We start from the raw sequence: 27,738 nt of genomic DNA, 5'->3' as shown, positions 1-27,738 counted from the left end.
AAACCTCAGAATCATGCAATATACCAAAGTAATGAATCTGCACATGCACCCTCTGAATCAAAAATTTAAAAAACTTTTTGTCTTAGTCTTCAATAAGATGGACTAATACAATATATAAATTAAAAATTATTAGGAATAGTTCATAAAAATAGTAAGCGGGAAATAGTAATGCAAATGCTTTTTTTGGTAAATTTGTAGCATTTTAAACTTTAAGCATTTACTAAGGCTTAAAATACATAAAGACCTTTTGAGACACTCTCTACAGTAGCAGGAGAATTAGGCATGAGGGTGGGAAGGGTGGTCAGTCTTTGTGGTGCTTTAAGTCTCAGATGCACAATGTGGTACAGAAAATAATGATGGTGACACAGGAGGAGGCATCGATATAGAGGTAGGGAATGAGATATGGGAAGTACAGTTTGACGATCTGGAGGAATGATCAGATGGGCTTTACCCACTAGCAGGTTGGAAATGTTTTGCTAGCCTGAGAGAATCAGCTTGAACCGGGGAGACTAGACCCTAGGTACAGTCCTGACAGCCACCTGCACTGATGTGCTTGCTGAGGAAAACGGAGGTGAAGGAAACTGCTTAGAAAGAAGAGGAACAGTAAGGGCAGACCATTGGAGGACTGCAGTATTCAGGAGCAGGCTAGGTGAAGCAGAGGTGGCTGCAGCAAATGGAGAATGTTCTTTGGTGAAGTTTAGTATTATGCTGGAAAAGGTGGGTTGATCCAGTGTATAACAGGTTCAAAGGGAGGAATTTTAGGATAAGTACACTGAATATATTTATGGACTGAGGGTGTAAAACTAGCGAAAAGTGAGAGACTGAAAATACAGGAGAAAATGCGTAGTAGATTAAAGATTAATAAAGAAATGCTGTTTCTCCAAGGCCAGGAGATAGAACTCTGCAGTGGTTGTGCAGAACGGGTGGATTTTGAGAGGTGGAGGGCAAGGTCTGCCTCTGAGAGGGAAAGCAAGGATGTGAGTGGAGACATAAAGAAAATTTTGGGGTGAAGGGACACATAGAGGAGTTCATGCAGGTGACTTAAATTGTCATCATGATGTACTCATCTTAAAAACAGCAGCAGCAGCTCCCACTGATAGAGTGTTTTCTATGTGCTGATGTCAGGGTTAAGTACTTTACACATATTGCCTCTATCATCTCATTAATATTACCTAAGATTTTATGAGGTAGTAATCATTTTTTTGTTATTTAATTTATTTAATTTTTTTAAAATTATACTTTAAGTTCTAGGGTACATGTGCACAACGTGCAGGTTTGTTACATATGTATATGTGCCATATTGGTGTGCTGCACCCATTAACTGGTCATTTACATTAGGTATATCTCCTAATGCTATCCCTCCCCGCTCCCCCCACCCCATGACAGGCCCCAGTGTGTGACGTTCCCCTTCCTGTGTCCAAGTGTTCTCACTGTTCAATTCCCACCTATGAGTGAGAACATGTGGTGTTTGGTTTTCTGTCCTTGAGATAGTTTGCTCAGAATGATGGTTTCCAGCTTCATCCATGTCCCTACAAAGGACATGAACTCATCCTTTTTTATGGCTGCATAGTATTCTATGGTGTATATGTGCCACATTTCTTAATCCAGTCTATCATTGATGGACATTTGGGTTGGTTCCAAGTCTGTGCTATTGTGAATAGTGCCACAATAAACATACATGTGCATGTGTCTTTATAGTGGCATGATTTATAATCCTTTGGGTATATACCCAGTAATGGGATGGCTGGGTCAAATGGTATTTCTAGTTCTAGATCCTTGAGGAATCACCAGGATATTAACAGACACTTCTCAAAAGAAGACATGTATGCAGTCAACAGACACATGAAGAAATGCTCATCGTCACTGACCATCAGAGAAATGCAAATCAAAACCACAATGAGATACCATCTCACACCAGTTAGAATGGCGATCATTAAAAAGTCGGGAAACAACAGGTGCTGGAGAGGATGTGGAGCAATAGCAACATTTTTACACTGTTGGTGGGACTGTAAACTAGTTCAACCAATGAGGTAGTAATTATTAAAAGTCCTATTTTGCAGATAAGGAAACTGATGCTCAGAGTGGTATGTAACCTGCTAGTTAATTTCAAAGGTGGGATAAGAAGCTAGATCTGTCATATTCCAAGGGCTGTTTTTAAACATTTCATCATATTGAGTAAGAACGCGCGCACGCACACACACACACACACACACACCAGCTGCTTGTCTCTGGCAGCATCAGGGTCCAGGATCTGGGAGACTTGGACTTGTGCTTGTTTTAATTTTTCAGAATGCACATCCTGGGTCCCAAGTCCACAAAGGCTGATCTACAGGTCTGGTGGATGGCCCGGTAATATGCATTTTCTTCAAGGTCATGATTTGATGTCACTCGGGTATAGTGACTCAGATTCAGTGCTTCACACTTTGAGAAGCCCAGGCACAGGATCATCTTAGGCTCATAGACTTGGCCTGGAAACATGGATTTTTTTCTGGAATTTTGCTGATAGTGGAAGTTGAGTCTTCTTACCTGTATGATGACCTTGGTGTCAAACTGTGGCAGATGGTGGATAAAGACTGTACACCCCGCTGTCCATGGCTCCACCAGGGTCCCCATGGTAGCCAGAATCCATCCTGAGTCTGACAGACACCAGGAGACATCAGATGTCTTCAGGCTCCGTATTTTCCTGCTAACTCCAAAATGCAGCGGCTTCAGCTGTGTGATCATGGCCGATGTGATGAAGGGCGTTCTGCACTCTGGTTTTTAGCTATGAACCCACCCCTCTCACTCTCAGTTCATGTGATTTGTGTGGGGCTCCATACCACCCTCAGGCCAGGTCTCAAAGGTGTACTGCCGAATATTTCCTGATTACGTACAACTGAAACTGGTTCAATCATACTACCTCTCTTGAACTGATTCTCCTCCAGTGTTCTCTGTATCCAGACATGTCAGCCCTGTCCATGGAGTTGTCCGAGCCCCAAACTTTGGCATCGTCCTTGACCTCCTCCCATCTCCTATGTTTAGCCAGCAGATCTGGTCCACTCTACTTCCTGAAATCTCAACTGTGTTAATTTCCATCATATCTCTGGCACCTGGTCCATGCCCTACTAGCTTGCACCTGGATTAGACTAGGAGCCTTTAACTGCTTTTCCCTAACTCTATTCTAACTTTCTCCAATCCATCCTCCATCCTGTAGCCATGGTGATCTTATCAAAATACAGATTTGATCAGATCTCTTCCTTCCCAAAAAACCTTCAGTATCTTCCCACTATTTTCCTAATAAAGTCCAAAATCTACTACAAGGTCTGCAAGCCTTGTCAGGTTTGTCATGTGTGTGGCTTGTGGAATGTGTGCTGTCTCTACCCACATTTCCTCACACTTCCTATGAAGATGCTCTGATAGAACCTAAATGTGCCTCCTTTGTCGCTCTGAGGCCTCTGTCAGCAAACATTTAGGACTCCCAGACTTCACCTCTCAGACCCTGAAAGGTCTGAACCAAAGAGAGTAAAAGGGAAAAGGAGGATGGAGTCACTTCTACTTACAGCTCCTTTTCCAAGACACACACACACACACACACACACACACACACTCTTATCCCACATCTGGGATCCAGCCTCTATGTCGGTGCCCTCTTTCCTACCTTGTAGGGAAGGAGGGTTGTAAGGCCAACCCATGAGAGTGTTTTGCCATCTTGGGGAAGCCTGTGGTCCCACTGGTGAAGAAGATGACCATTGGGTCCATGGTCTTTGACTTAATACAGGTGTGTTCTGGAGATGCTGATCTGCAAAAGGGTTCAAGACAAAAGGAAAAAAAGTCATTATTGCTGTTTCTTCATCTTCTGGGAAAGCAAAAGAAACATAAGGCATGGACAGGAAACTGGGAGTTTGCGACACTAGAGGAAAACTGGCTCTCGCGGTGTTAGGCATCACAGGGACTTGATGGGTGATTTGGACATGTGGACCAGCATTTTTTTATTTGAAAAATTGGTAAAATACAACGAATCTTTAAGTAATTTAATGAACATTTAAATAGCACTTGCTGTGTTCCAGGCAATGCTCTCAGTGATTTACAAATATGAATCATTCAGTACTCAGAGCAACCCTAGGAGGTGAGTACTACTCTAATCATGTCCATTTTGCGGGTAAGGAAACTGAAGCTTAGAGGGGTTAGGTAATTTGCTTGGTAATATACAGCTAGCAAGTGGCAGAGCCAGGATTCAAACTCAGTCTGCACCCTAGTCTGTGCCCTTAACCAGACTGCTAAGCTTGTTTTTTAAAACTAAACTCTGTGACCTTGGTGATGAGGGGTGGGGAAGAGAAAGAGAGAAAGGGTGAGAGTAAAAAAATTATATTTAGCCCGGCATGGTGGTGGGCGCTTACAGTCCCAGCTACTCGGGAGGCTGAGGCAGGAGAATGGCGTTAACCTGGGAGGCAATGGAGCTTGCAGTGAGCAGAGATCGCGCCACCGCACTCCAGCCTGGGCGACAGAGTGAGACTCTGTCTCAAAAAAAAAAAAAAAAGAAAAAAAAATGTTATATAGTAAATTCTTGTCCTGAAATAAATTAACTTGTTTTTTTTTTTTAAAAAAAAAAATGTTCGTAATAAGTCAGAAAGTTGAGACATGTCAAAAAAAACTGTCTGTGAAAGTCATAAAAGAAAAAAATGTTATAAAAAAACTTCATGCCAAAAATATCATGTAATTTATATGTAATTTAAAAGTAATAAGGCCTCCTGAGTACTATTGAAGAAACAGTTTATGTGCAAGGTGTATAAGAAAAGTAAAATGTACCTTTGGTAAAAAGATTATAAGGAGGCATAAGAATGTAGATTTTTACCTACATTAAAAGGTTAAAAAATCATTGTTTTGAAAGTTTTAGCAAGTTTTAAAACGTTAATTGTAAAGAAAATTCTGTGTGTCAAAAATTATAAAACATTAAAAAGATTCTATAAAATCTTACCTTATGATCAAACATGAAAAATTGGATAAATATGTTTACAAGGTTTTATTAAAATTAATAACACACTAATATAAAGGTAAAATTTAGCTTAGCTGGTATAAAAATCATACAAACAGCATTATTAAATATAAAATGGTGTTTAGCTTTTTTTTGGTCTAAAAACTAATAAAAATAGGTGCTAAAGAAAACGTTCATTTTACTAGAAGATCATAGAAGTTAAAGACTTAAAACAAACTTTGGCAATTAAGACAGCATACCAAGATGCAAATGCCTGGTTGAAATGGATCAAATATTCCATCTGTACGTTAAACGAAAGTAATTGTTATGCTTGTGCACATGGCAGGCCAGAGGCCCTAATTGTCCCCCTTCCACTAAAGTGGTCCTCCAGTCGACCAGGGGTGGGCTGCATGGTAGCTCTTTTCCAGGATTCTACAGCCTGGAGTAATAAGTCATGTCAAGCTCTTTCTGCTATATCCGGAAGTCTGGCACCCTGCGGGTCAGCCCCCGAGGGCCATCCAGCTTCCGTCTCCCAACGCTAAGTTCACTTTGTGTCTCTCACGGCAAGGAGGAAACTTAGTATTCCTTGGAGACCTGAAGAGTTGCAGTGAGCTTAAGAATTTTCAAGAGCTTGTCAATCAGTCAGCCCTTGCTCATCCCTGAGCGGATGTGTGGTGGTATCATGGTGGACCTTTACTGGACACTCTGCCGAATAACTGGAGTGGCACTTGCACTTTAGTCCATTTGGCTATGCCTTTCACCCTGGCATTTTGTCAATCAGAAATAATAATAATAATAATAAGACATCGTAAAGTGAGAGAAGCCCCTTATAGGTCTTTCAACTCTGACATCTATTTAGATGCAATTGGAGAAATACCAGATCAATTTTACCTTGAAATTAACCACAAGAAATACCAGATCAATCTAAAGCTTGAGATCAAATAGTTACAGAATTTAAATCAATATTTTGGTAAATGACAGTCAATAAAAATATATATTAAATAAACTACATCTATTACAACCAACAGCAATGAGCTTCTCATAAGTTAAAAAGAAAAACTCACATCAGTCCCAGCCCTGAGGCTACCTGACCTGATAAAACTCTTTACACTCTATGTGTCAAAAAAAAAAAAATGGCAGTTGGAGTTTTAACCCAGACTGTAGGGCCCTGGCCAAGGCCAGTGGCCCATCTTAAAACAACTAAATGGGGTTTCCACAGCCTGGCCCCCATGTCCAAGAGCCCCAGCAGCAATGGCCCTGTTAGCACAAGAAGCAGATAAGCTAACTCTTAGGCAAAACCTAAATATAAAGGACCCCCATGCTGTGGTGATTTTAATAAATACCAAAGGACACCATTAGCTAATCAATGCTAGACTAACTAGATACCAAAGCTTGCTCTGTAAAAAATCCCCGCATAACCATTAAAGTTTGCAACACCCTAAACCTGCCACCTTGCTCCTGGTATCAAAGATTCCAGTTAAACATAACTGTGTAAAAGCATTGGACTCAGTTTATTCTAGTGGGCCTAACCTCTGAGACCATCCTTAAACATCTGTAGACTAGGAGCTGTACATGGATGGGAACAGCTACGCTAACCCCTGCAAAGTGACTCTGAAAAAGATGACAAGCCCTGCTCCAGTCACACCTGGAAGCTGACTGGTCCACGCATGGCCGAAGCATGAGGAAACTCATCGTGGGACTCATTTTCCTTAAAATTTGGACTTGTACAGTAAGGACTTCAACTGACCTTCCTCAGACTGAGGGCTGTTCCCAGTATATACGTCAAGTTACTGAGGTAGGACAAAAGATTGCTACAGTCCTATTATTTTATAGTTGTTATAAGTGTCCCAGGACTCTAAAAGAAACTTGTTTGTATAATACTATTCTATCCAAAGTATGTAACCTAGGAAATAACCAACCTGATGCGTGTTATGACCCATTTTAAGCCTCTCATGATCACAGTGTTTAAAATAAAATTAAGTTCTGGTCCTTTTCTAAGTGACACAAGTAAAGTAATAGCTAGAACAGAAGAAAGAGGGGTCCCCTAAAATGTAACCTTAAAATTTGACACCTGTGCCACTATTAATAGTAAGCAGCATGGGATGGGATGCGGTTCTCTAGGTTGAAAAAAAAAGTTACACAGCAGAAAGTAAGTATATCTGTCAAGAATCGTATTTATGTGAAATGTGTCAATACTGGTCTTGTGTCACTTGGGCTACTTAAAAAAAAATTAAATAAAACAAAGATCCTGTTTAGCTCCAAGAAGAAAAAGTCAGCCCCTCCTGAATGAGTGGGAGCTGCAACCCTTTCAAATTAGTAATCACAAAACCCTCAGAATAATAATAATTAAAAAAACCAACGTAGGCATTGATTTAAAAAGACTAGATCCTAGCGTAAGCATCCTGATAAAAAGAGAGGTTCAAAGACACTCTCCAGACTGAGTATTTCAGACTTTCTATGATAAACTAAATGTGCCAGTACCAGAGACTGCAGGAAAAAACAGAAATTTGTTTTTGCAATTAGCGGAGCAGGTGGCCCATCTCTAAATGTTACTTCATGTTATGGTTATTAAAACACTGTAATACGAGATCAATGGCCATAAGAAGCCCGAGAATTAGTGCCTACAGACCCAGTTCCTGATGAATTCCTGGCCCAAAAGAATCATCCTGATCATCTCTAGGTTCTAAAAGTCTCAATTATTAGACAGTATTGCATAGCTAGAAAAGAAAAAGGATTCACTCATCCTGTAGGGCGGCTTAGTTGTCTTAGGCAAAAGCTGTATAATAGTACCGCAAAAACAGTCCTACCCAGAATTCCACCAGGACTAGACTGCCCCCACCGGGTTATACTGCATATGTAGACATAGAGCCTACGCTAAGCTGCTTGACCAGTAGACAGGTGGTTGTGTTATTGGCACTATTAAACCATCTTTCTTCTTACTGCCCATAAAAACAGGTGAACTTCTGGGCTTCCCTGTCTATGCTTCCCATGGAAAATGAAGCATAGCCATAGGTAATTAAAAAAATGATAAATGACCTCCTAAAAAATTATATAATACTATAGGCCTGCCACTTAGACACAAGACAGCTCATGAGAATACTGGACCCCCATTTATATGCTCAACTGAATCACACAGTTGCAAGCTGTTTTAAAAATCATCACTAATAAAATCGGTCATGCCTTGACTATTCTGGCCTGGCAAGAAACTCAGATAAGAAATGCTATCTATCAAAATAGATTGTCTCTCAACTACATGCTAGCAGCAGAAAGAGAGGTCTATAAGAAATTTAACCTTACTAATTACTGTCTACACATAAATAATCAAAGGCAAGTAGTTAAAGACATAGTCACATGTGCCGGTACAAGTGTAGCACAAATTTGACCCTGAAGCCATGTTTAAAAATTAGTTCCTAGCACTAGGAGGATTTAAAACTCTTATAATAAAAGTTACAATTGTAATAAAAACCTACTTACTGCTCCCTTGTTTGCTACCTGTACTTCTTCAAATGATAAAAATCTTTATCACTACCTTAGTTCACCAAAATGCTTCAGCACAAGTGTACTATATGAATCACTATCAATCTATTGCACAAAAAGACATAAATAGCAAAAATAAGAGTGAGAACTCCCACTAATAAAAAGTGAGAGTCTCAAACGGGGGGAATGAGGAAAGAGAGAGACCCTCTCATATTGTTTTGTATTGTTTTATACTCAGTATCTGTTTTAAGAAAAAACAATGAAGTAAAACCAAAGACAGGCAGCCCGGCGCCAGGCCCAGAACCAGGCCCAGGTCTGCCTGGCCTAAACCTAGTAGTTAAAAATCAACTCATGACTTAGAAACCGATGTTCCTGACATTGTACAGAAGAACATTGTGAAACTCCCTGTCCTGTTCTGTTTCACTCTGACCACTGGTGCGTGTAGCCCCTGTCACGTACCCACTGCTTGCTCAAATCAATCATGACCCTTTCATGTGAAATCTTTAGTGTTGTGAGCCCTTAAAAGGGACAGAAATTGTGCACTCAGGGGGCTCAGATTTTAAGGCAGTAGCTTGATGTTGCTCCCAGCTGAATAGAGCCCTTCCTTCTACAACTCGGTGTCTGAGAGGTTTTGTCTGTGGCTCGTCCTGCTACATACTACTTGTCAAAAAGACTAGAAGGACTCAAATGCATCCAACCCCACAATTCCAGGTCTATAAGTCATTCCATAAGCATTTGGATCAGTCAGTGCCTGAGCTTCCCCCACCAACCAAAACTTATTTGCTCAACTAGCTGAAAACATAGCAGGCAGCTTAGGAATTTCCTCATGCTATGTATGTGGAGGAACTAATATGGGGAAGCAGTGGCCATGGGAAGCAAAGGAATTAATGCCACAAGATAATTTCACTTCACCTAACCCTGCCAGTGAACCAACAGCCTCAGCCAGTGTTTGGTTGTTAAAAACCTCCAAAATTGGAAAGTACTGTATTGCCCAATGGGGAAAGGCTTTCGCAGAGGCAGTAGGAGAAGCAACCTGCCTAGGGCAACAGTATTATGATGAGACTAAAAACAAAACTCTATGGAGAAACGCCCAGAACAACTCCTGCTTACCAGATCCAAATCCTTTCTCTCGATTCTCTTCCCTAACCAACACTCGGCATCAGCTACAGGCTCCAAACGCTTGTATTTTTTTTTTTTTGAGACGGAGTCTTGCTGTGTGGTCCAGGCTGGAGTGCAGTGGCCCGATCTCGGCTCACTGCAAGCTCCACCTCCCGGGTTCACGCCATTCTCCCACCTCAGCCTCCGAGTAGCTGGGACTACAGGCGCCCGCCACCAGGCCCGGCTAGTTTTTTGTATTTTTAGTAGAGACGGGGTTTCACCGTGTTAGCCAGGATGGTCTTGATCTCCTGATCTCGTGATCCACCCACCTCGGCCTCCCAAAGTGCTGGGATTACAGGCTTGAGCCACCGCGCCCGGCCCAGGCTCCAAACGCTTGTAAAGCACCCTCTGGCCTATATTGGATCTGTGGAGCATGGGCATGTTGGCAACTGCCAGCTAAATGGACAGGGGCACGTGTGTAGGAACAATCAAGCCATCCTTCTTTTTAATTCCTCTAAAGCAAGGGGAACTCTTAGGGTATCCAGTCAATGAAGAAAATAAAAGAAGAACTAGAAGAGCATAATCACAAAAATAGACACAAATGTCAAAAAAGATGTGGACATAGGAGACTGGAAAGATAAATGAATGGTCTCCTGAAAGAATCATTACATATTATAGGCCAGCTACCTGGGTGCAAGATGGGTCATGAGGGTACCGCACCCCAATCTACATGCTCAACTGCATCATAAGGTTGCAGGCAGTCCTTGAAATTATAACCAATGAAACATCAAGGGCACTAGATTTACTGGCAATACAAGCAACACAAATGAGAAATACTATATATCAAAATAGATTGGCTTTAGATTATTGCTTAGTCTCAGAAGGAGGAGTATGTGGAAAATTTAATTTAACCAACCGCTGCCCAGCAATTGATAATAATGGCTGGGCTGTCATGGAAATCAGAGCTAGAATGAACAAGTTGGCCTATGTTCCAGTTCAGACTTGGTCCGGATGGTCCCTGGATTCTTTGTTTGGAGGATGGTTCCCAACCTTTGGAGGATTCAAAACCCTCATTGATGGGTTTTTGTTTATTCTTGGCATCTGCCTCATCCTCCCTTGTCTTTTATCCCTGTTTATTAGGGGCATTCGGTCAACTATAGAGGCAGTAATAACTCAACACATTATCGCACAGTTCGTGGCATTAACGAAATATCAGCCACTGCCAGTAGAAGCTCAGTTCAGCAAAGAGGTGGCAAATAGTGGTGCTTTCTATTAACATCTTTGTTATAAAAAGCACCAAAGGGTGGAAATGGAACAGGAATTTAAAGAAATTAAAGAATGTGTAAGTAAAAACTCAGTTATATGTAAGAAAACCCAATTCCCCCTGAGGAAGAGAAAGAGGTGGAGTCCTTTAAAAATTAACTGCCTGTTTTTCTGTCTGTAGCTAGTGAGCCTTCTCTCTCCCTTTCCCAGGCATTGTGAAGAACCTCTTTCTCTAGCTGTGCAGCTGTAAGGTCACTAGACAGATAAACTCAAGTTGTAAAACATGTTTTTCCTTGAAAAGTAAGAAATGAGGTAATGCATGTCTCAATTGAATAACTGTCTTTGATTCTTGCTTCTGTAATATGCTTCCCCCTGCACAGATCTCCCCCCCCTCTGCCATGAAGTGCTTAAAAGGTAACCTGACTCTTCATTTGGGGCTCAGTCCTTTGGATGTTAATCTGACTGGGCCGGTGCACCTAAATGAATATATCCTCCTCAACCCATCAGTCTCTCTGATTCCTAAATTATCCCACAACACCTGTACTCAGAGACCATATTCATCAGACCGGAAACTCACTTAACCAGCGATCGGAAGTCCAGCCACCCTTCACGGCTGTGATCAGATACCAGGAGCTTGGTTTTCAGAGAAGGGCACTCAGAAGCCATGGAGTCCACATCTGAGGCAAGGGTATCTGTGGTCACAATGCCCTTGGCTTTAGACATTTGTAGTCAATAGAGAATGTCTTTGGCCTTCAACATGATGGTCGCAGGCATGAAAATGATCCCTGGGGATGAGAAACAAACTGATAGTTTTGGTTTCTTTTTCACAATCATGGGCTTTAGGCTTGGCTTGTCTGCACTGAAATCCCCTAACCTCTTGTTATGCAAAGTATGGACCACAGAACAACGGCAGCAGCACTATCCAGGTGCAGAATCTCATACCCTGTTTCAAACCTACAGAATCAGAATCTGTATCTTAACAAGTTTTCCAAGTGATTCTTTTGCACATTAAAATTTGAAAGTTCTGCCCTAACCTTTTCTACTGTAAATGGATCTAGCCAAAAAATGGGTGGACACTGCTTTACACATGTTTACACAGGATCTGGAAGTATAGATGTAAACAGGACAATGCCTCTGACATTAAGAATAGCTGCATCTCTCCCCAGTCTTTCCCTTCTTATTCCCCTTTCTGTCATTCCTTGGATGTCATCTTGAATGTCCCCTTTCCTTCATTCTGCATTTCACCACATTGTCCTTTGAATTTTTTTGTGTTCCCTTCTATCTACATCGCCAACAGTGAGCTCAAGTCTTTGTGTTTCCTTTTGGATTCTCATCCCTCCAGCAGTTTTGAATCTTTCTGCTACCCATCTTCTATATTATTACTTGCTTAGTTCCATAAACATTGACTTTTTTCCCCTCTAAATTTTTCTTTCTCTTTCTTTCTCTCTCTCTTTCCCTCCCTCCCTCCCTCCCTCCCTCCCTCCCTCCCTCCCTCCCTCCCTTCCTTCCTTCCTTCCTTCCTTCCTTCCTTCCTTCCTTCCTTCCTTCCTTCCTTCCTTCCTTTCTCTTTCTTTCTTTCTTTCTTTCTCTTTCTTTCTTTCTTTCTTTCTTTCTTTCTTTCTTTCTTTCTTTCTTTCTTTCTTTCTTTCTTTCTTTCTTTCTTTCTTTCTTTCTTTCTTTCTTTCTTTCCTTCCTTCCTTCCTTCCTTCCTTCTTTCTTTCTTTCCTTCTTTCTTTCTTTTTTTCTTTCTTCCTTTCTTTTTTATCTCTTTCTTTCTTTCTTTCTTTCTTTCTTTCTTTCTTTCTTTCTTTCTTTCTTTCTTTCTTTCTTTTTTTTTCGATGGAGTCTCCCTCTGTCACTTAGGCTGGAGTGCAGTGGTGCAATCTCAGCTCACTGCAACCTCAGCCTCCTGGGTTCAAGCAATTCTCCTGTCTCAGCCTCTCCAGTAGCTGGGATTATAGGTGTCCACCACCACACCCAGCTAATTTTTTTAATTTTTATTTTTTGTAGACATGGGGTTTCACCAGGTTGGCCAGGCTGGTCTCGAACTCCTGACCACAAGTGATCTGTCTGCTTTAGCCTCCCAATGTGCTGGATTACATGTGTGAGCCACCATGCCTGGCCTCTCTACATTTCTCCTCTGCACTAACACCTGTGCCCTCTCTCCAGGAAAACACCACACTTCTCATCCTGACTTTGAATATGCTGCTTTCTTTCCATCTTTCTCTCCCACAACTTATTTTCTATTTCAAAATGGCCACTCCTCACCCAGTGCTTGGAATGCCCTTCTTTTGTTTCTAATCCTCTTTAATTTTTGTTATCCCAGAGGGCTCAGCTCAAGTATTTTATTTTATTTTATTTTATTTTTGATGGAGTCTTGCCACCACTCCCGGCTAATTTTTTTTTTTTTTTTTTTTTTTTTTTTTTTTTTTTTTTTTTTTTATTTTAGTAGACATGGGGTTTCACAATGTTGGCCAGGATGGTCTTGATCTGCTGACCTCGTGATCCGCCCACCTTGGCCTCCCAAAGTGCTGGGATTATAGGCCTAAGGCACCACCCCTGGCCAAGTCTTAGATTTCCCATGGACCATCTTATAGGTCCACAGATGACATGGCTTTTCATCTGTAGACTCCTTCCACCAGTTTTATTACTTCTTGATTTCACATGATCTGGCTGAATGAATCACCTATTTTATTTGTGAGAGAATATGAGATGGAGAGAGAGAAAATATGATCAAGAGTGTGGCAGAGTGCTGTACACATGATAAAATGAGAGAAGTGATTCAAGAAAGAATCTGTGAGTCGCTGACTCTAATTTATACAGATAAAAAATAGGTCATTAAAAGGGGAAGGGAAATCACCACATAAGAATTCTAACGAATAAATGTAGAGAGACTGACAGAAATTGAAAATTTCCAGGTAAAACCAACATGGTAATATTCAATTCAGTAAAGAATCATCACTAGATACCCAAACCATAATGTGGAATACTGTTAGGGAACAGGAATATTCACACAATCGTTTAAGGATCACACCATGAATTATTTATTAATTACAAGGAAAATGTGTGCCTTTGTAAAGGATAAAGGTTTTCTGTGAAAACCACCTTACTCAAGTGATGAAACAGTATAACTGAAGAGGGAACAAACTGACTTCAGAATATACCCCCTGATGTGATGCACAGAGGAAAACACAACTTTGTCCTTGTAATTCTCCTGCCTAACGTGTCTAATCTGAATATAATCACAAAGAAAGAGTCAGAAATACAAATTTGGAGATATATTCTACAATATAACTTGTATTCTTCAAAAATGTCACTGTCATGCAGAAAAGGCTGTGGAATATTCTGGATCTTATCAGATGCCTGCTTTTGTGTTTATGAGTGTTTACCCGGTGTTCATAGGTGTCACAATGCCCACAAGTGATTCTTAAATAATTCAGTGAGAAAGGGAGAGAAAGAGAGAGGGAGAGTGCTCAAATATGGGGAAAATGTTAACAATCAATGAATCTTTAAAAAGGTAAGAGTACCTGAGATTGTGCAAGAGAAAGTGTATGTGTGTTTGTGTGTGTGTGTATGACAGAAAGTTTGGCACTGCACTTGAGAGTGTATGAATGTGAGAGTGTGAGGGAAAGAATGAGAAAGAATAAGAGAATTTGTGAGGGAGTACGAGAAAGACAAAGACTGTGAAGAAGAAAGGAGGTACAGAGAAGAGAAACTGTTTTATCTCCAACTGAACTGTTAATTCCCAGAGGGCAGGAAGCCTTGTTTTGTGGTCCCAGCACAGAAACTGGGGCTAGGACTTCAAAGCTGTGTCAGTGCCAGGCTGGGTGCACAGCACCTAATATCTCAGGAAACATTGGCTCTTGAACAGCCCTGAGGTCCACCGGGTCCCTCTTGCATCACTGACCTGTTCGCATGCAGCCCACAGCCACCAGCCACCACTCAGGCACTCGAGGCAGAATCAAGGCCAGAAGGTCTCCCTGTTGCAGGCCACAGGTCTGTGTGAGGATGTTGGCTGTGCGGCGGGTTAGGTCTGCAATCTCTCTGAAGCTCCACTTTACTTCATCCCCTTGGCCATTCACCCACCAAAAGGCTGGATTTGGACCTCTCTTGCCCTCCTGGTCAAGACCATACATTATGTGTTACTTTCTGCTTCAGAGAAAAAGAGCACTTATTAAACTAATCCACAGCCATAGTCACGTTCCGATGTGAACACAACTTAAGGACTGAGATCCCATTTTAAAACATTTAAAGTGCTTAAAGAAAAAAAGAAGCCAACCAAGAATTTTACATTCAGAAAGACTGTTCTTCAAAAGTGAGGGGGAAAATAGGGCATTCCCAGATAAACAAAAGTCAAAGTTAACTGTCACTAGACTTGCCCTACAGGAAATGCTAAAGGATGTCCTCAAGGTGAAATAAAATGATGTTGGAGAGGAACTCAAATATGAAAATATAAAGTTCTCTTGTAAATATAAATTCATGAACAAATATAAAAATCAACATTATTGTAAGTTTGGTTTGTAACTCCACTTGTTATTTGTTATAGTATTTAAAAAATAAATCATAAAATTATAAATATGTTAATTTACTAACATATATTTGTAATATATATTAAATAAATGTTACTTAAGCAATATACAAAAATGTTATTGATGATATCAATAACATAAAGTGTGTGTGGGGGCTGGCTGGGATAGAACTGTAAAGGAGAAGGATTTTTACATTTAATTTTCATTATTGGCCTTATAATGTCACAGGAGTAGGGTGTTTGTATGTGATTAAAATTAAGTTGTTATCAGTATTAAATAGATTGCTAGAACTACAAGATATCATATTTAATTCCCGTGGTAACCACAAGGCAAATATTTATTGAACATACACAAAAGGAAATGAGAAGAAAATCAAAGTGTATCACTACAAAAACTCAACTAAACACAAAGGATATCAGTAAGAGAGGAAATGACAGACAAAAAAGCTATGAGACATCCAGAAGACAGTTAACAAAATGGTAATAGTAAATCCTTGTCTATCAGTAATTACTTTCAATGTAAGTGGACTAAACTCCCCAACCAGAAGACATAGATTGGCAGAATGGATAAAAAAATAAAATCCAACTACATGCTGTCTGCAAAAATTAAGCTACTTCTATGTGATTTAACATGATAAAATAAATGAAAAAACTTTTAGAATTGTTTCTACAATAAAATGCTTATAGCATAATATTAATTTTAAAAAGCAAAATTGTGTTTATATTATTCACATTTATATAGTAATGTTCACCCATTCACCTCTTCCTTTTACTTCCTTCCTCTCCAACCCATGTCATGTTTCAAAAATTCTCAACCAGATTTCCAGTCTGGGCAATGAAAAAAATCAATTTATACTTTTAAGGCGGAGATATTTTGGCATCATTAGACTGTGAGACTGGGTTAAATAATGGATTGTGAAATCAGACAGCCTGGACCCAAACCCTGTTGTCCCACTTATTAGACATGTGATTTCAGCATGTTAGTTACATCCTTGGATCTTCAGTTTCTTCATCAAGGAAATAGAGACAATAACAGTATCCATCGAATCAGATGACTAAATGCAAGGTGATTGTCAAGGCACATAAAAATGCTCTCTGTAACTGAGGGTTTTATTTTTCTTGAGGTTACTATGCAAATTCAGAGAAAGAAAAAGAAGGGAGTGGGGAGGAAGATGTCATAAAGACATATAGGCTTTGGAGAGTAATACATGAATACATGTTCATGGAACACTTAAAAATTTCATAAACTCTCCAATTCCATTTCAGGGGGATTCTCTCTTTGGTTCAAAGACAGTGCTGGGTGACTTTTTACACTACCATATTGGCAGCTGGGAGTTAGTAGCTGGAAACACCATCCATCGTCTACCCTGACTCCTCATGTCACTACAGCTTCTCTCTTGGTCTGTGTCCTGTGAGAAAACAAACGAAGCACTTGGGGTTTTCTGGAAGACACAGAGCTTGGTTTTTCTTGACATACCTTAAAGCCACAGTCAAGTAGGTAGTTGACAAAGAGGAATCTAATTGGACTTGCCATGCTCATGGGAAGATGGATGGCCTAATATAGGTAAATGTGTCAGACACTCATGTGCACATTCAGGTGGTCTATCTCCTCCTCTGGGTGCAGTCTCAAGTCAAGCCCAAGTGTGATGACATGAATACCAGTTAAGACACACTGTCCCATTCACTGAAGATGAGAACTCAGACTAATATGAATTTGTTGACCTTGTGATCAGAACTTTGCACTTGGTCACTATAGGGAGACCCCTTGAAACTATTGCTACGGAATAAAAGATGAAATGCTCCTGATTATTTTAAATACAAAATTGCAGCAGGATTGTGTAAAGACAATGCCAGGTTGGACTGCCAGAATGAGCCAACAGCGCGTGATGTGCTTCCCCCTGCAGAGAGCCTATGAATGGACGTGCAGTCAGGGAGGTTTCACATCACCAAGATTCCTATCCCAGAAAAGCAGATGTTCATAGCTCTGGGAATGGAACGCGACCCTCGTGGAGAGCCTATAAATGGACGCATGGGGGGCGCCTGTCCATATGGAAGATAGGGCTATAAATGCCCTCATCTTGCCACGGCTCTTCTAGGCCTCTTTAGGGTTAAGGCATGCTCCCTTCTGAGAATTTCTGGTCTAACTTCACGTCCTGTTCCTATGAATTGTTTGTAACCAGCTTTTGCTGTAACTGTTACTGCTGTTCCTGTTTTAAGGCTATGTTAGAAATTACTGATGCACACACTATATTGTAAATTCTTATCTCTGTACACTGTACTTCTGCATACAGATGTTATGTTAAAGAATTACTTCATCCCCATGTGAACATCTCACCTCATAATCAAATGACCCTAAATCCCTCACTAACCTACCCCTGACCTCACTAAACTTAATAATAAATGCTGGCATATCCAGTGCATTGTTGGCACCGTGGGACCAGAAGGTGGTGACCCCCCTGGACCCAGCTTTCACTATCTTGTGTGTGTCTATTATTTCTCTACCTGCCGATTCACCTAGGAACAAAGAGAGAGCCCCGTTGCATTGTGGGCTGCTGGCCGGATCCCACAATAGGTCACAATTTTAATACCCTGATTGAACAAAAGATACATTTACCTATTTTTTTGTTTTTAAAGGAGTTAATTCCCCTTTTCATAGATGAAACCACTGAGGCCCAGTGAAGTAAGGAAATGGCCATGCTGGGAATAGAAACTTGAAATATAAGCTTCTTCCACGACATTGATAAGTTGAGGCAGAAGCAATTTGCTTCTGTACCTTTCAACCTAGCAGGAGCAAGATAAGGAAAGTGAGGTCACCCTTGTTCTTATATCACCATCACGGCGGTCCTCTTACCTTCTCCATTTGAGCCCAGTAGTCCAGAACACAGCTTGCAAAATTAAATTCCTCCGGTACTTCATAGTCATTCCATCTCGGGGCTCCAACTTCTGATAAAGACCGGCAGCGCAGCTGTGAAGGGGCAGGGTGGATGTTGTGGAAGGATTTATGGATGCCCCAGAGGATCCGGAACCTCATCAGCCACTGCATGGTGAAACAGTCCTCAGAAACCGGGCACAGAGTTCTCAAGTCACCACCTGCCTTGGGAAGAGATAGCTAATAGATTGGTTGTGTATCCAAAACTTTCTCCCTGAAACGGATGCATGTTTTTGGTTAATTGCTAGAATTATAGCTTTGTTTCAGGCCGCCAGAATTTGGAAGGCAACTGATTGATTTTGGTGGGGATTTATCTTCCCAACTGAGGAACCACACGGCAGAAACAGAGAGAGAAGCGGTCCTTCACCTCTGTCTTACCTGGTACTGTTTAGGACACAGCTGAGCTAGGTCCCGGGTACGTATGGAAAAGGAGGTTGAGCTCTCTTTTGTAAGTTCAGTTCTCTCTGATCAGGTGATCCACAGAAATGTGCACCCAGCAGAACTTGGCTTCTGGCCACAGCGGAGGGGGACCTTGAACAGAGAACTTGTCAGGAATTGGGTAATTCAGTAGGGGGAGGAGATGCTCAGTAAAATATGACAGAAACAATTACAGGCCTCCACGGAGAGATAATCAGTTAGAAAAACAAACCATGTTGGCCAGGTGCGGTGGCTCATGCCTGTAATCCCAGCACTTTGTGAGGCCGAGGCGGGCGGATCATGAGGTCAGGAGATCAAGACCATCCTGGCTAACATGGTGAAACCCCGCCTCTACTAAAAATACAAAAAATTAACCAGGCGTGGTGGCGGGCGCCTGTAGTCCCAGCTACTCTGGAGGCTGAGGCGGGAGAATGGTGTGAACCCGGGAGGTGGAGCTTGCAGTGAGCCAAGATCATGCCACGGTACTCCAGTCTGAGTGACAGATGAGACTCCACCTCAAAAAAAAAAAAAAAAAAAAGAAAAGAAAAAGAAAAACAAACCATGTATATGAAGTCACCTCCGATTCCCGTGGCATGGCTAGGGGTGTGAATGAACCAGGTCCTATGGTGCATTTTCACTAGTTCTCTATGGCTAACCTGCTCCCCCTTCCCAGCCCTACATCCCCATAGTCTCCCTTAAATGACAACTGAGAGGCAGCGTAGCCTAATAGATAAGAGCCTGGGCTCTGGAGGTCTGGAGACAGAAAAGTCTGAGTTTGAGCTTAGGTCTGCCACTTAACCTCCGTGTGATCTTTGTAGACCTCCTTGCTCTTGGCCTCACCTTCCTTAATTGGTTTTTGGTTGCTTTTGAGACAGAATCTATTGTTGTCACCCAGGCTGGAGTGTAATGGCATGGTCTTGGGTCACTGCAACCTCTGCCTCCTGGTTTTAAGTGATTCTGTTGCCTCAGCCTCCCAAGTAGCTGGGATTATAGGTGCCTGCCACCACACCCAGTTAATTTTTGTATTTTTAGTAGAGACTGGGTTTCTATTAAAACTAGAAACCTAGCTCAGCTATGTCCTAAACAGTACCAGGTAAGACAGAGGTGAAGGACAGTTTGTCTCTCTCTTTCTGCCCTGTGGTTCCTCAGCTGGGAAGATAAATCCCCACCAAAATCAATCAGTTGTGCCTTCCAAATCGTGTTGGCCAGGGTGGTCTCAAACTCTTGACCTCAGGTGATCTGCCCCCCTCAGCCTCCCAAAGTGCTGGGATTACAGGCATGAGCCACAGCACCCAGCACCTACCTTATTTGTAAAATAGGAACGCTAACAACAATGCCTACCTCCAGGGTGTTTTCTTTACTTCTTCATTTGTTTGAACTAGGTGAAAGAACTAGATGAAATAATTTATAAAAAGCATGTAGCACACGGTGCTGGGCATAATCGATGTTGGCTCTTTTTGTTCACTTGGGATTCTCAGAGGAACAATTTGGTATCCTGGTAAAATGCAGGGTCTTTAGAATCCCAAAGTCTTGAGCTGAAGTCCAACCTCAGGCACTTACAAGAAAGCTCTTGGGTGAACCATTTTCCTTTCAAAGTTTGGTCTTGTCATTTGTAAAATGAAGCGGGATTTGTCGATAAGATTTGTTGCATAGGATCATTGAAAGGATTATGTGACACCAAGCCTATAAAGCACCTGGAGCAGGCATTTAGATGGAGGGTTGATAGTGATATTGCACTGGATAAACCGAGGTAGTAATAGGTAGTGGCTTGTACTATGACTTTTCTACTGGAGTCATTTTTGGGGTATTGTTGGAGAATGAGGGATCTCCAGTATTTTCATTGAATCTGGGAAGAAATTATTTCTGATCAAAGTCATGGCTAAAGATTTCTGGAGACACCCAGGACATCCCTGACAGGACTGTGTGGCAAGCTATGATACTTCAGGTGTTTAATGTTTAGCTTTCTGTGGCCAGTCACTGGAGAGGGGAGAAGGCAGGGCTAGTTGACTGGCTGTGGTAAGCTAAACTTTAAACACCCAAAGCATCAAAGTACCGAAACAAAAACAAAAACAAAAACAAAAAACAAAGAAACAAACAAACAAAAAACCTCTGTTACTGAAGCAAAAGGGCAGTCACTTTTCAGAAAAGAATGGAGACAGGAGGAAAAGCCCTTGACACACTGTCTGCATCTCAGTAGGTCTCCCCTGTGGAACTGCAACATGAGGGTATGGACAAGAAGACAGGCTCTGGCACCAGGCAGCCTGGGTTTGAGTCCAGCTTTTACTAGTTATCAGCTCTGTGGCATTGAGCAAATTTCTTATCCCTCTTTTCCTCAATTTTCTCATCTTTAGCAAGCGGTATACAGCAGACAAAGGAGAACTCTCCAAACATTCTATGCATGCTTCTCTTTCATTTCCCAACCTCTCTTAAAGCTAGAGTGAGGCCATTAAACTCTAGTTCTAAACAATAAATTCCATGTGGAGGTGATACAAATCACTTCTGGTCTAGGGCATTTATTTAAGAGCAAGTATGAGTTTTCTGTACTCTCTTCCCCTATTCAATGCTCCTGGAAACCATATATGGAGATAGTGACATCGTAAAATGGCAAAGTCTCTATCAGCCTTGTTCTCTGAGTGACTTCATGTAGCTAAATATCCTACCAACTTCAGCTTTTTGCACTTGCTATCCTCTGGTTATTATAGAAAACCTATGATACATTCATTCATTCAGCGGATATTTAAGGAACATTTTCTAGGTGTGCTTTGAACATATAAGACAAGGTTGGGGCTCTTAAGACATTTACATGCCTATGATAGAAAGACAAAAACCAATAAGCAAAAAGTCAATTAATTAAGCAAGATGATTTCAAATGGTGATACTGCCAAAAAGAAAACAGAACAGGGCAATATGATGGAGCAAGTGTAGGGAGGTGGCTAAGGATGTTCTCCCTTAAGAGGTGACATTTTGAGACCTGAAGGAGAAGCAGCCAGCTAGGGAAAAAGAACTCCACGTAGAAGGCACAGGAAGTGCAAAGCCTGAGGCTGACATTTTCAAGGCATAGGTGGGAGGCTGGAATGGCAGATTACTGAGTGAGGAGAAGTGTGATAAAGTGTGAGGTCAGAGACACAAACAGGACACATGCCAGTAAGAATCTTTATGGGCGTAATAAGGAGTTTGGATTCTATTCTAAGTGCAGCCGGTGAGTGCATGGGAGTCTTTTGAAGACATAAGAGAAAAGAGACATGATCCTATTAAGTAACTCATTTTCTTGGTGACTTGATTTTGAAATAAAGTAATACAGAAAAGTAAAACATTCAGAAAAAGAGGTCAGATTTGCATTTAGAAAGCCCGCTGTGGCAATTCTGTGGAGAAGATATTTTAAGGAGGCAAGAATGGATGTGGGGATGCCAGTTGGGAGGCACTGCAATAGACTAAACAAGTAATGATGGTGGCTCAGACAAAAGTTATGGCACTGGAGATGGAGGTAAGCAGATGGATGTAGGATAGATCTTTAAGATAACCTTAGGAGGACTTGTTGATGGTTTTGATAGGGAATGAATAAAAAGAATCAAGGATGAATCTCAGCCTTTGACTTCTTCAATCATATAAATGGTAGGTCCTAATTTATATATGAAAAAAACAAAAGCTGAAAAGATTATATAGCATGTACAAAGTCACAGATGCTGTGGAAGGCAGGAATAGGACTTGAATCCTGATTTTATTTAAGCTAGTTTTTCCTGATTATAGACTGTCTCTATCCTTCTGCCATGCTTCTCCACACTCTGGAATTGATGACAATAGAAAATTCCAGTGTGGTTTTATTTTTGTTCAACCATGCTATGTAAATTGACCAATGACTTCCCCACTCATCTCAGATTGAGTTTTGCAGGGACTTATATACTGTGGAAGGAGTGATTTGAAATAATGTTCGCAAGACACTTGACAATGTCTACCATACAGCAAGTGCTTTTCAAAGGGTGGCTGTTATAATTTTTTAAAAAGAAACTTCAGAGCCAGATAGACCCAACTAGAATCTTTTTTAAAAAAATTTTACTTTAAGTCTGGGATACATATGCAGAATGTACAGGCTTGTTACATAGGTATACATGTGCCACGGTGGCTTGCTGCACCTATCAACCCATCATCTAGGTTTCAAGCCACACATGCATTAAGTATTTGTCCTAATGCTCTCCCTACCCTTTCCCTCAACCCCTTGACAGGCACTGGTGTATGATGTTCCCTTCCCTGTGTCCATGTGTTCTCATTGTTTAACTCCCACTTATCAGTGAGAACATGCGGTGTTTGGTTTTCTGTTCTTGTGTTAGTTTGCTGACAATGATGGCTTCCAGCTTCATCTATGTTCCTGCAAAGGACATGAACTCATTCTTTTTTATGGCTGCATTGTATTGCATGGTGTATATGTGCCACATTTTCTTCATCCAGTCTATCATGGATGGGCATTTGGGTTGGTTCCAAGTCTTTGCTATTGTAAATAGTGCTGCAATAAACATACATGTGCATGTATCTTTATAGTAGAAAGATTTATAATTCTTTAGGTATATACCCAGTAATGGGATTGCTGGGTCAAATAGTATTTCTGGTTCTAGGTCCTTGAGGAATCCCTACACCGTCTTCCACAATAAATGAACTAATTTACACTCCCACCAATATTGTAAAAGTGTTCCCATTTCTCCACAGCTTTGCGAGCATTTATTGTTTCCTGACTTTTCTTTTTTTATAAGACAGAGTCTTGCCCTGTTGCCCAGGCTGGAGCGCAATGGTGCAATCTCGACTCACTGCAACCTCTACCTCCCAGGTTCAAACGATTCTCCTGCCTCAGCTTCTCAAGTAGCTGGGATTACAGGCATGCGCCACCACGCCCAGCTAATTTTTTGTAGGGGTTTCACCATGTTAGCCAGGCTGGTCTCAAACTCCTGACCTCGTGATGTGCCCACCTTGGCCTCCCGAATGTTTCCTGACTTTCTAATAATCACCATTCTGACTGACGTGAGATGGTATCTCAGTGTGATTTTGATTTGCGTTTCTCTAATGACCAGTGATGATAAGCTTTTTTCTTCATATGTTTGTTGGCTGAATAAATGTCTCCTTTTGAGAACTGTTTGTTCATATCCTTTGCCTACTTTATGATGGGGTTGTTTTTATTCTTATAAATCTGTTTCAAAAGAACACCCAGGCTCTTATAAATCATATTTTGTTTTGATGTCTAGAGTCAACATGTCAGAATTCCAGGAAGTGAAAATGCTCTGAGGAAGAATAAAGCTTAGCTTGAATCTTGAACACTGATTCCAATAAAAAATGCTCTCCTACATTGTCCTGAGAACTCTTAAAATGTCTTATTAAAGTCAAAAAAAGAAGAGGCATATAAAAGACATATTAGGAGTTCCTAAGACAATGTAGGAGAGTATAAAAGTATAGCCAAGTCATAAAACAGGATGTCTTCATAAAAGAGGATGATTTTGGAGTATAAAAGTATAGAATATGAAAGTATAGCCAACTAAAGCCAAGTTATCATAAAAGTATAGACGAGTTATCATAAAAGAGGATGATTTTGGAGTTGATTTTTCTAGGTAAGCTAAAATTCACATGCTCACAATGAGTATTGGTGGCACAGATAAATCAAATAATTCACAACTGGAATTATAATTGTAGGACTTTCGCTTCAGGTATCATGATCTTCAAGTATCTTGAAGTGAAATGTACTATGTAGTATTTTACATAGGATCAACTTTTTGATACGTACCAACTATAAGCCCTGGACAAAATATAAATAACAACTTCAGAATGCATTAGAGATCAGGCAACACAAAAATAAATTAGGAAAAGTCTACCTTTGAATAAATAAATGGCATTGAATGAGTTTTCAATTTTTATGGAAAAATTTCAAGAGAGAGAGTCAGAGTAGAGGAGCTTTAAATTTTGTGTATAAATTCTGCCCAAATCCATGGTTGATCCCTGAAATACACAGAATCCATGCAGCCTCAGGCCAACAGAAATGCACGGAATTTTCAGATGCTGGGTACTACAGAGGGAAAAGAGTTTGGAGTTTGAGTATAGTCAAGTTAACCACCTGCCAAAAGAAATGAATAAACAAAACAAAATCCAGAATCTCTACAGTATATTAATGACAATGTTCAATATAAAATCTAAAATTACTAGATACACAAAGACACAGGAATACGACTCATTTGCAAGAGAGAAAGAACATCAATGGAGAAAACTAAAGACTCAGATGTTGGAATTAGTAGAGAAGGATCTCAATAACAGTGCTATAGCTGTAATGATTATGCTCAAGGACTAAAAAAAATACGTTCAGTATGAACAATAAAAAAGTTAGTGGACAAATAGAAATGATTTTAAAATTGAGTCTGTTTAAGAATGTATTACTCTAAATTAAAAATGAACTTAATGGACCTTATAGCATATTGGAGATCTAAGAAATTTAGCATACTTGAAATTAGTTCAAAAGAAATTAACAGTCTGAAGAACAGAGAGAAAAATATTTTTATAAAAAGTGGAGCCTCAGTGAATCGTGGAACAATGTGTGTGTGTGTGTGTGTGTGTGTGTGTGTGTATAGAGTTCCAGAAAAAGACAGAAAAAATATTTAAAAAAATAATGACTAAAAGTTTTCCAGATTTTGGTGAAAGATATAAATTTACAGATCCAAGAATATTAGAAAAATCTAAAATGGGAGAAACACAAAAAAGAACAATACTTAGGCATGTCATAATCAAACTTCTTAAAATCAAAAAGAAGATAACATTTTGAAAGAAGACAGAAGAAAATCATACGTTACACATGTGGGACAATTGTTCAAATTACCACTGACTTCTCCACAGAAACAAAGGAAGCTAGGAAGTGATGTCAGCAAGATGGCAGAGTAGTTAGTTCCCCACTCACATTCCCCAATAGCAACAGTAATTGCTCATCCATTCACAGGCAAAATTGCCTTTGTGAGAACCTGAGGATTTACGCAGGAGTTTTGAAACCCCAGTGGAGCCCAAGACCTAGGAGAGTTGTTTTGAGAGGGTAGACCCACACATGGGTGACAAACTCATTGACTGTGGTCCTAACTCTGGATTTGGAAATGGCCCCATCTGCCTCATGTTTGGGGAAAGCCCTATTTAGACTTGATCCTGCTACCAAAACCATCTGCCTGGGGGTCTGACAGGAGGGAGTCATGCACAGCAGTACATCAGAAAACAGGCCCACTGAACTTGGCCTCAACTGAGGCCTTGAAACAACCCTCTAACTCAACTCCAGCCTATCTCAGCTGCAGTATGCAATCAGTCCTGCTTGCATAAGGACCCAGAGAAAGACATGTCCATATGAGTCCCTAGGGCAGGATTTTGGATTTTAGTCCCCAAGCAGACCAGAAAGGGCCTTCAATCTTGCCTCCAAACCCTCTCAGCAGCAGCCCAAGAGCAATTTTGCCTGCACATGGAGCTGCTGAGAGGCTTGCCCGTCTGTGCCACTGGGACAGCCTTGCCAACTTCAGTCACATCGCAAATCCTGAAATGACCCTGAATTTCAGCCCAAGGCTCCCTCAGCTGAGATCTAAGAGCAGTTCTGCCCAATCAGGGAATAGGTGGGAGACAAGCCCATGTGAGTCCCCAGGGTCATACTTGCCAACCTCAGTCCCCATAGCAGATCTTGAAAGGCCCTGAATCTCAGCTCCAACTTCACTTAGCTACAGATCGAGAGCATGGCTGCCTGCCCAGGGACCCACTGTGAGACACGCCCATCAGTGACACCAGAGACAGGCCTGAAGATTTCAGTCTCAGTTGTAGACCTTGAAGCAGCCCTGAAACTTGGTTTCCGCCCCTCTCAGCTGCAGACTGGAGCAGTACCGCCTGTCCAAGGTCTCACCCAGTGGTTCAGTAAAAGCCCCCCTGGGGACCTGGAGGAGTCATAGCCATTCACAAACCAGGTAACAGGCCTGCTCCTGTGCATTTGAAGTAGTCCATCAGCCCAGTACCAGCCCTTTGGACTGAGGTCCTGGAGACAGTAGAGACCACCCTGGGCCCAGACAGGATCCACACCTGCTAGAGTAGGCTCAACAACTGTGAACTCCATGTGGACCCAGCAGCAGTCGTGTTACCTGGCTCCAAAAGCATTTGGCTACAATCCCATAGGCAAACTCATCCGCCTGGGAATCTAACAGAACACAAACCGGCCAAAACCAGTTTCTAAGGCCTGGAAGAAGCATTTGCTCTTTCAAATGCACAGATGGAAAGGTTACATGAATAACAAGAAATCAGACAAACATGAAACCACCAAAAAAATTAACAAAGCCCTAGCAACCTACCACAAAAAATTGGATATCTATGAATTGTCTGAAAAAAATTCAAAATAATTATTTTAAAGAAGGTCAATGAGATGCAAGAAAACACACCTAAACAACTAAATGAAATTTGAAAAAACAACAACGCATAAAAGTTTTTCTTGCAGGGCATGGTGGCTCATGCCTGTAATTTCGGCACTTTGGGAGGCCCAGGCGGGTAGATCACTACCTATTCCAGCACTTTGGGAGCCCAAGGCGGGATCAAAAAACTACCTATCAGGTACTATGCTTATTACCTGGGTGATAAAACAGTCAGTACACCAAACCCCCACAACATCCAATTTACTTATGTAACGAACCCGCACCTGTATTCCCCAAGCTAAAATAAAAAACAAAACAAAACCCTACAGTGCTTCCAAATGCCCTTGGAGCAAATTTTGAACTCTGTAATGCAGTCTACTCTGCCCTCTGACTAACTGTCCTGCCATTATATCCTAGGGAGAAAGAAAGCCTTCATGTCCTGCTTTAAGGCTGCCCTAACAAAGTAACACAGGATAGGTGGCTTAAACAACATGATTGATTGTCTCACAGTGCTGGAGGCTGGAAGTCCACAATCAAGATACTGGCAGGGTTTGTTTCTTCTGAGGGCTGAGGAGAAAGAAAGGATCTGTTCCAGGCCTCTCTCCTTGGTTTGTGGATGCCTATCTTCATGTTCACGTAATGTCAGCCTTGTTAATGTGCATCTCTGTGTCCAGATTTCTTCTTTTTGTAA

At 41.1% G+C, this 27,738-nt stretch overlaps 1 protein-coding gene across 1 annotated transcript in view; it reads right to left on the bottom strand.

The window, feature by feature from the left end:
- The window catches only part of ACSM1 (acyl-CoA synthetase medium chain family member 1), a 58,899-nt gene extending 39,746 nt beyond the window's left edge, over positions 1–19,153 (bottom strand). Inside the window, 6 exon segments of the mRNA XM_007987192.3 lie at positions 2,527–2,686; positions 3,638–3,778; positions 11,367–11,574; positions 14,697–14,907; positions 18,169–18,411; positions 18,625–19,153. Of these exon segments, the coding sequence (XP_007985383.3) occupies positions 2,527–2,686; positions 3,638–3,778; positions 11,367–11,574; positions 14,697–14,907; positions 18,169–18,360 (912 nt within the window). The 5' untranslated portion in view covers positions 18,361–18,411; positions 18,625–19,153.
- Positions 19,154–27,738: the final 8,585 nt, after the last annotated feature.

This window comes from Chlorocebus sabaeus, chromosome 5, assembly GCF_047675955.1.
Source record: "Chlorocebus sabaeus isolate Y175 chromosome 5, mChlSab1.0.hap1, whole genome shotgun sequence".
Taxonomy (NCBI): domain Eukaryota; kingdom Metazoa; phylum Chordata; class Mammalia; order Primates; family Cercopithecidae; genus Chlorocebus; species Chlorocebus sabaeus.
Note: the sequence above shows the minus strand (reverse complement) of the source record. Positions and strands in the feature narration are given on the sequence as shown.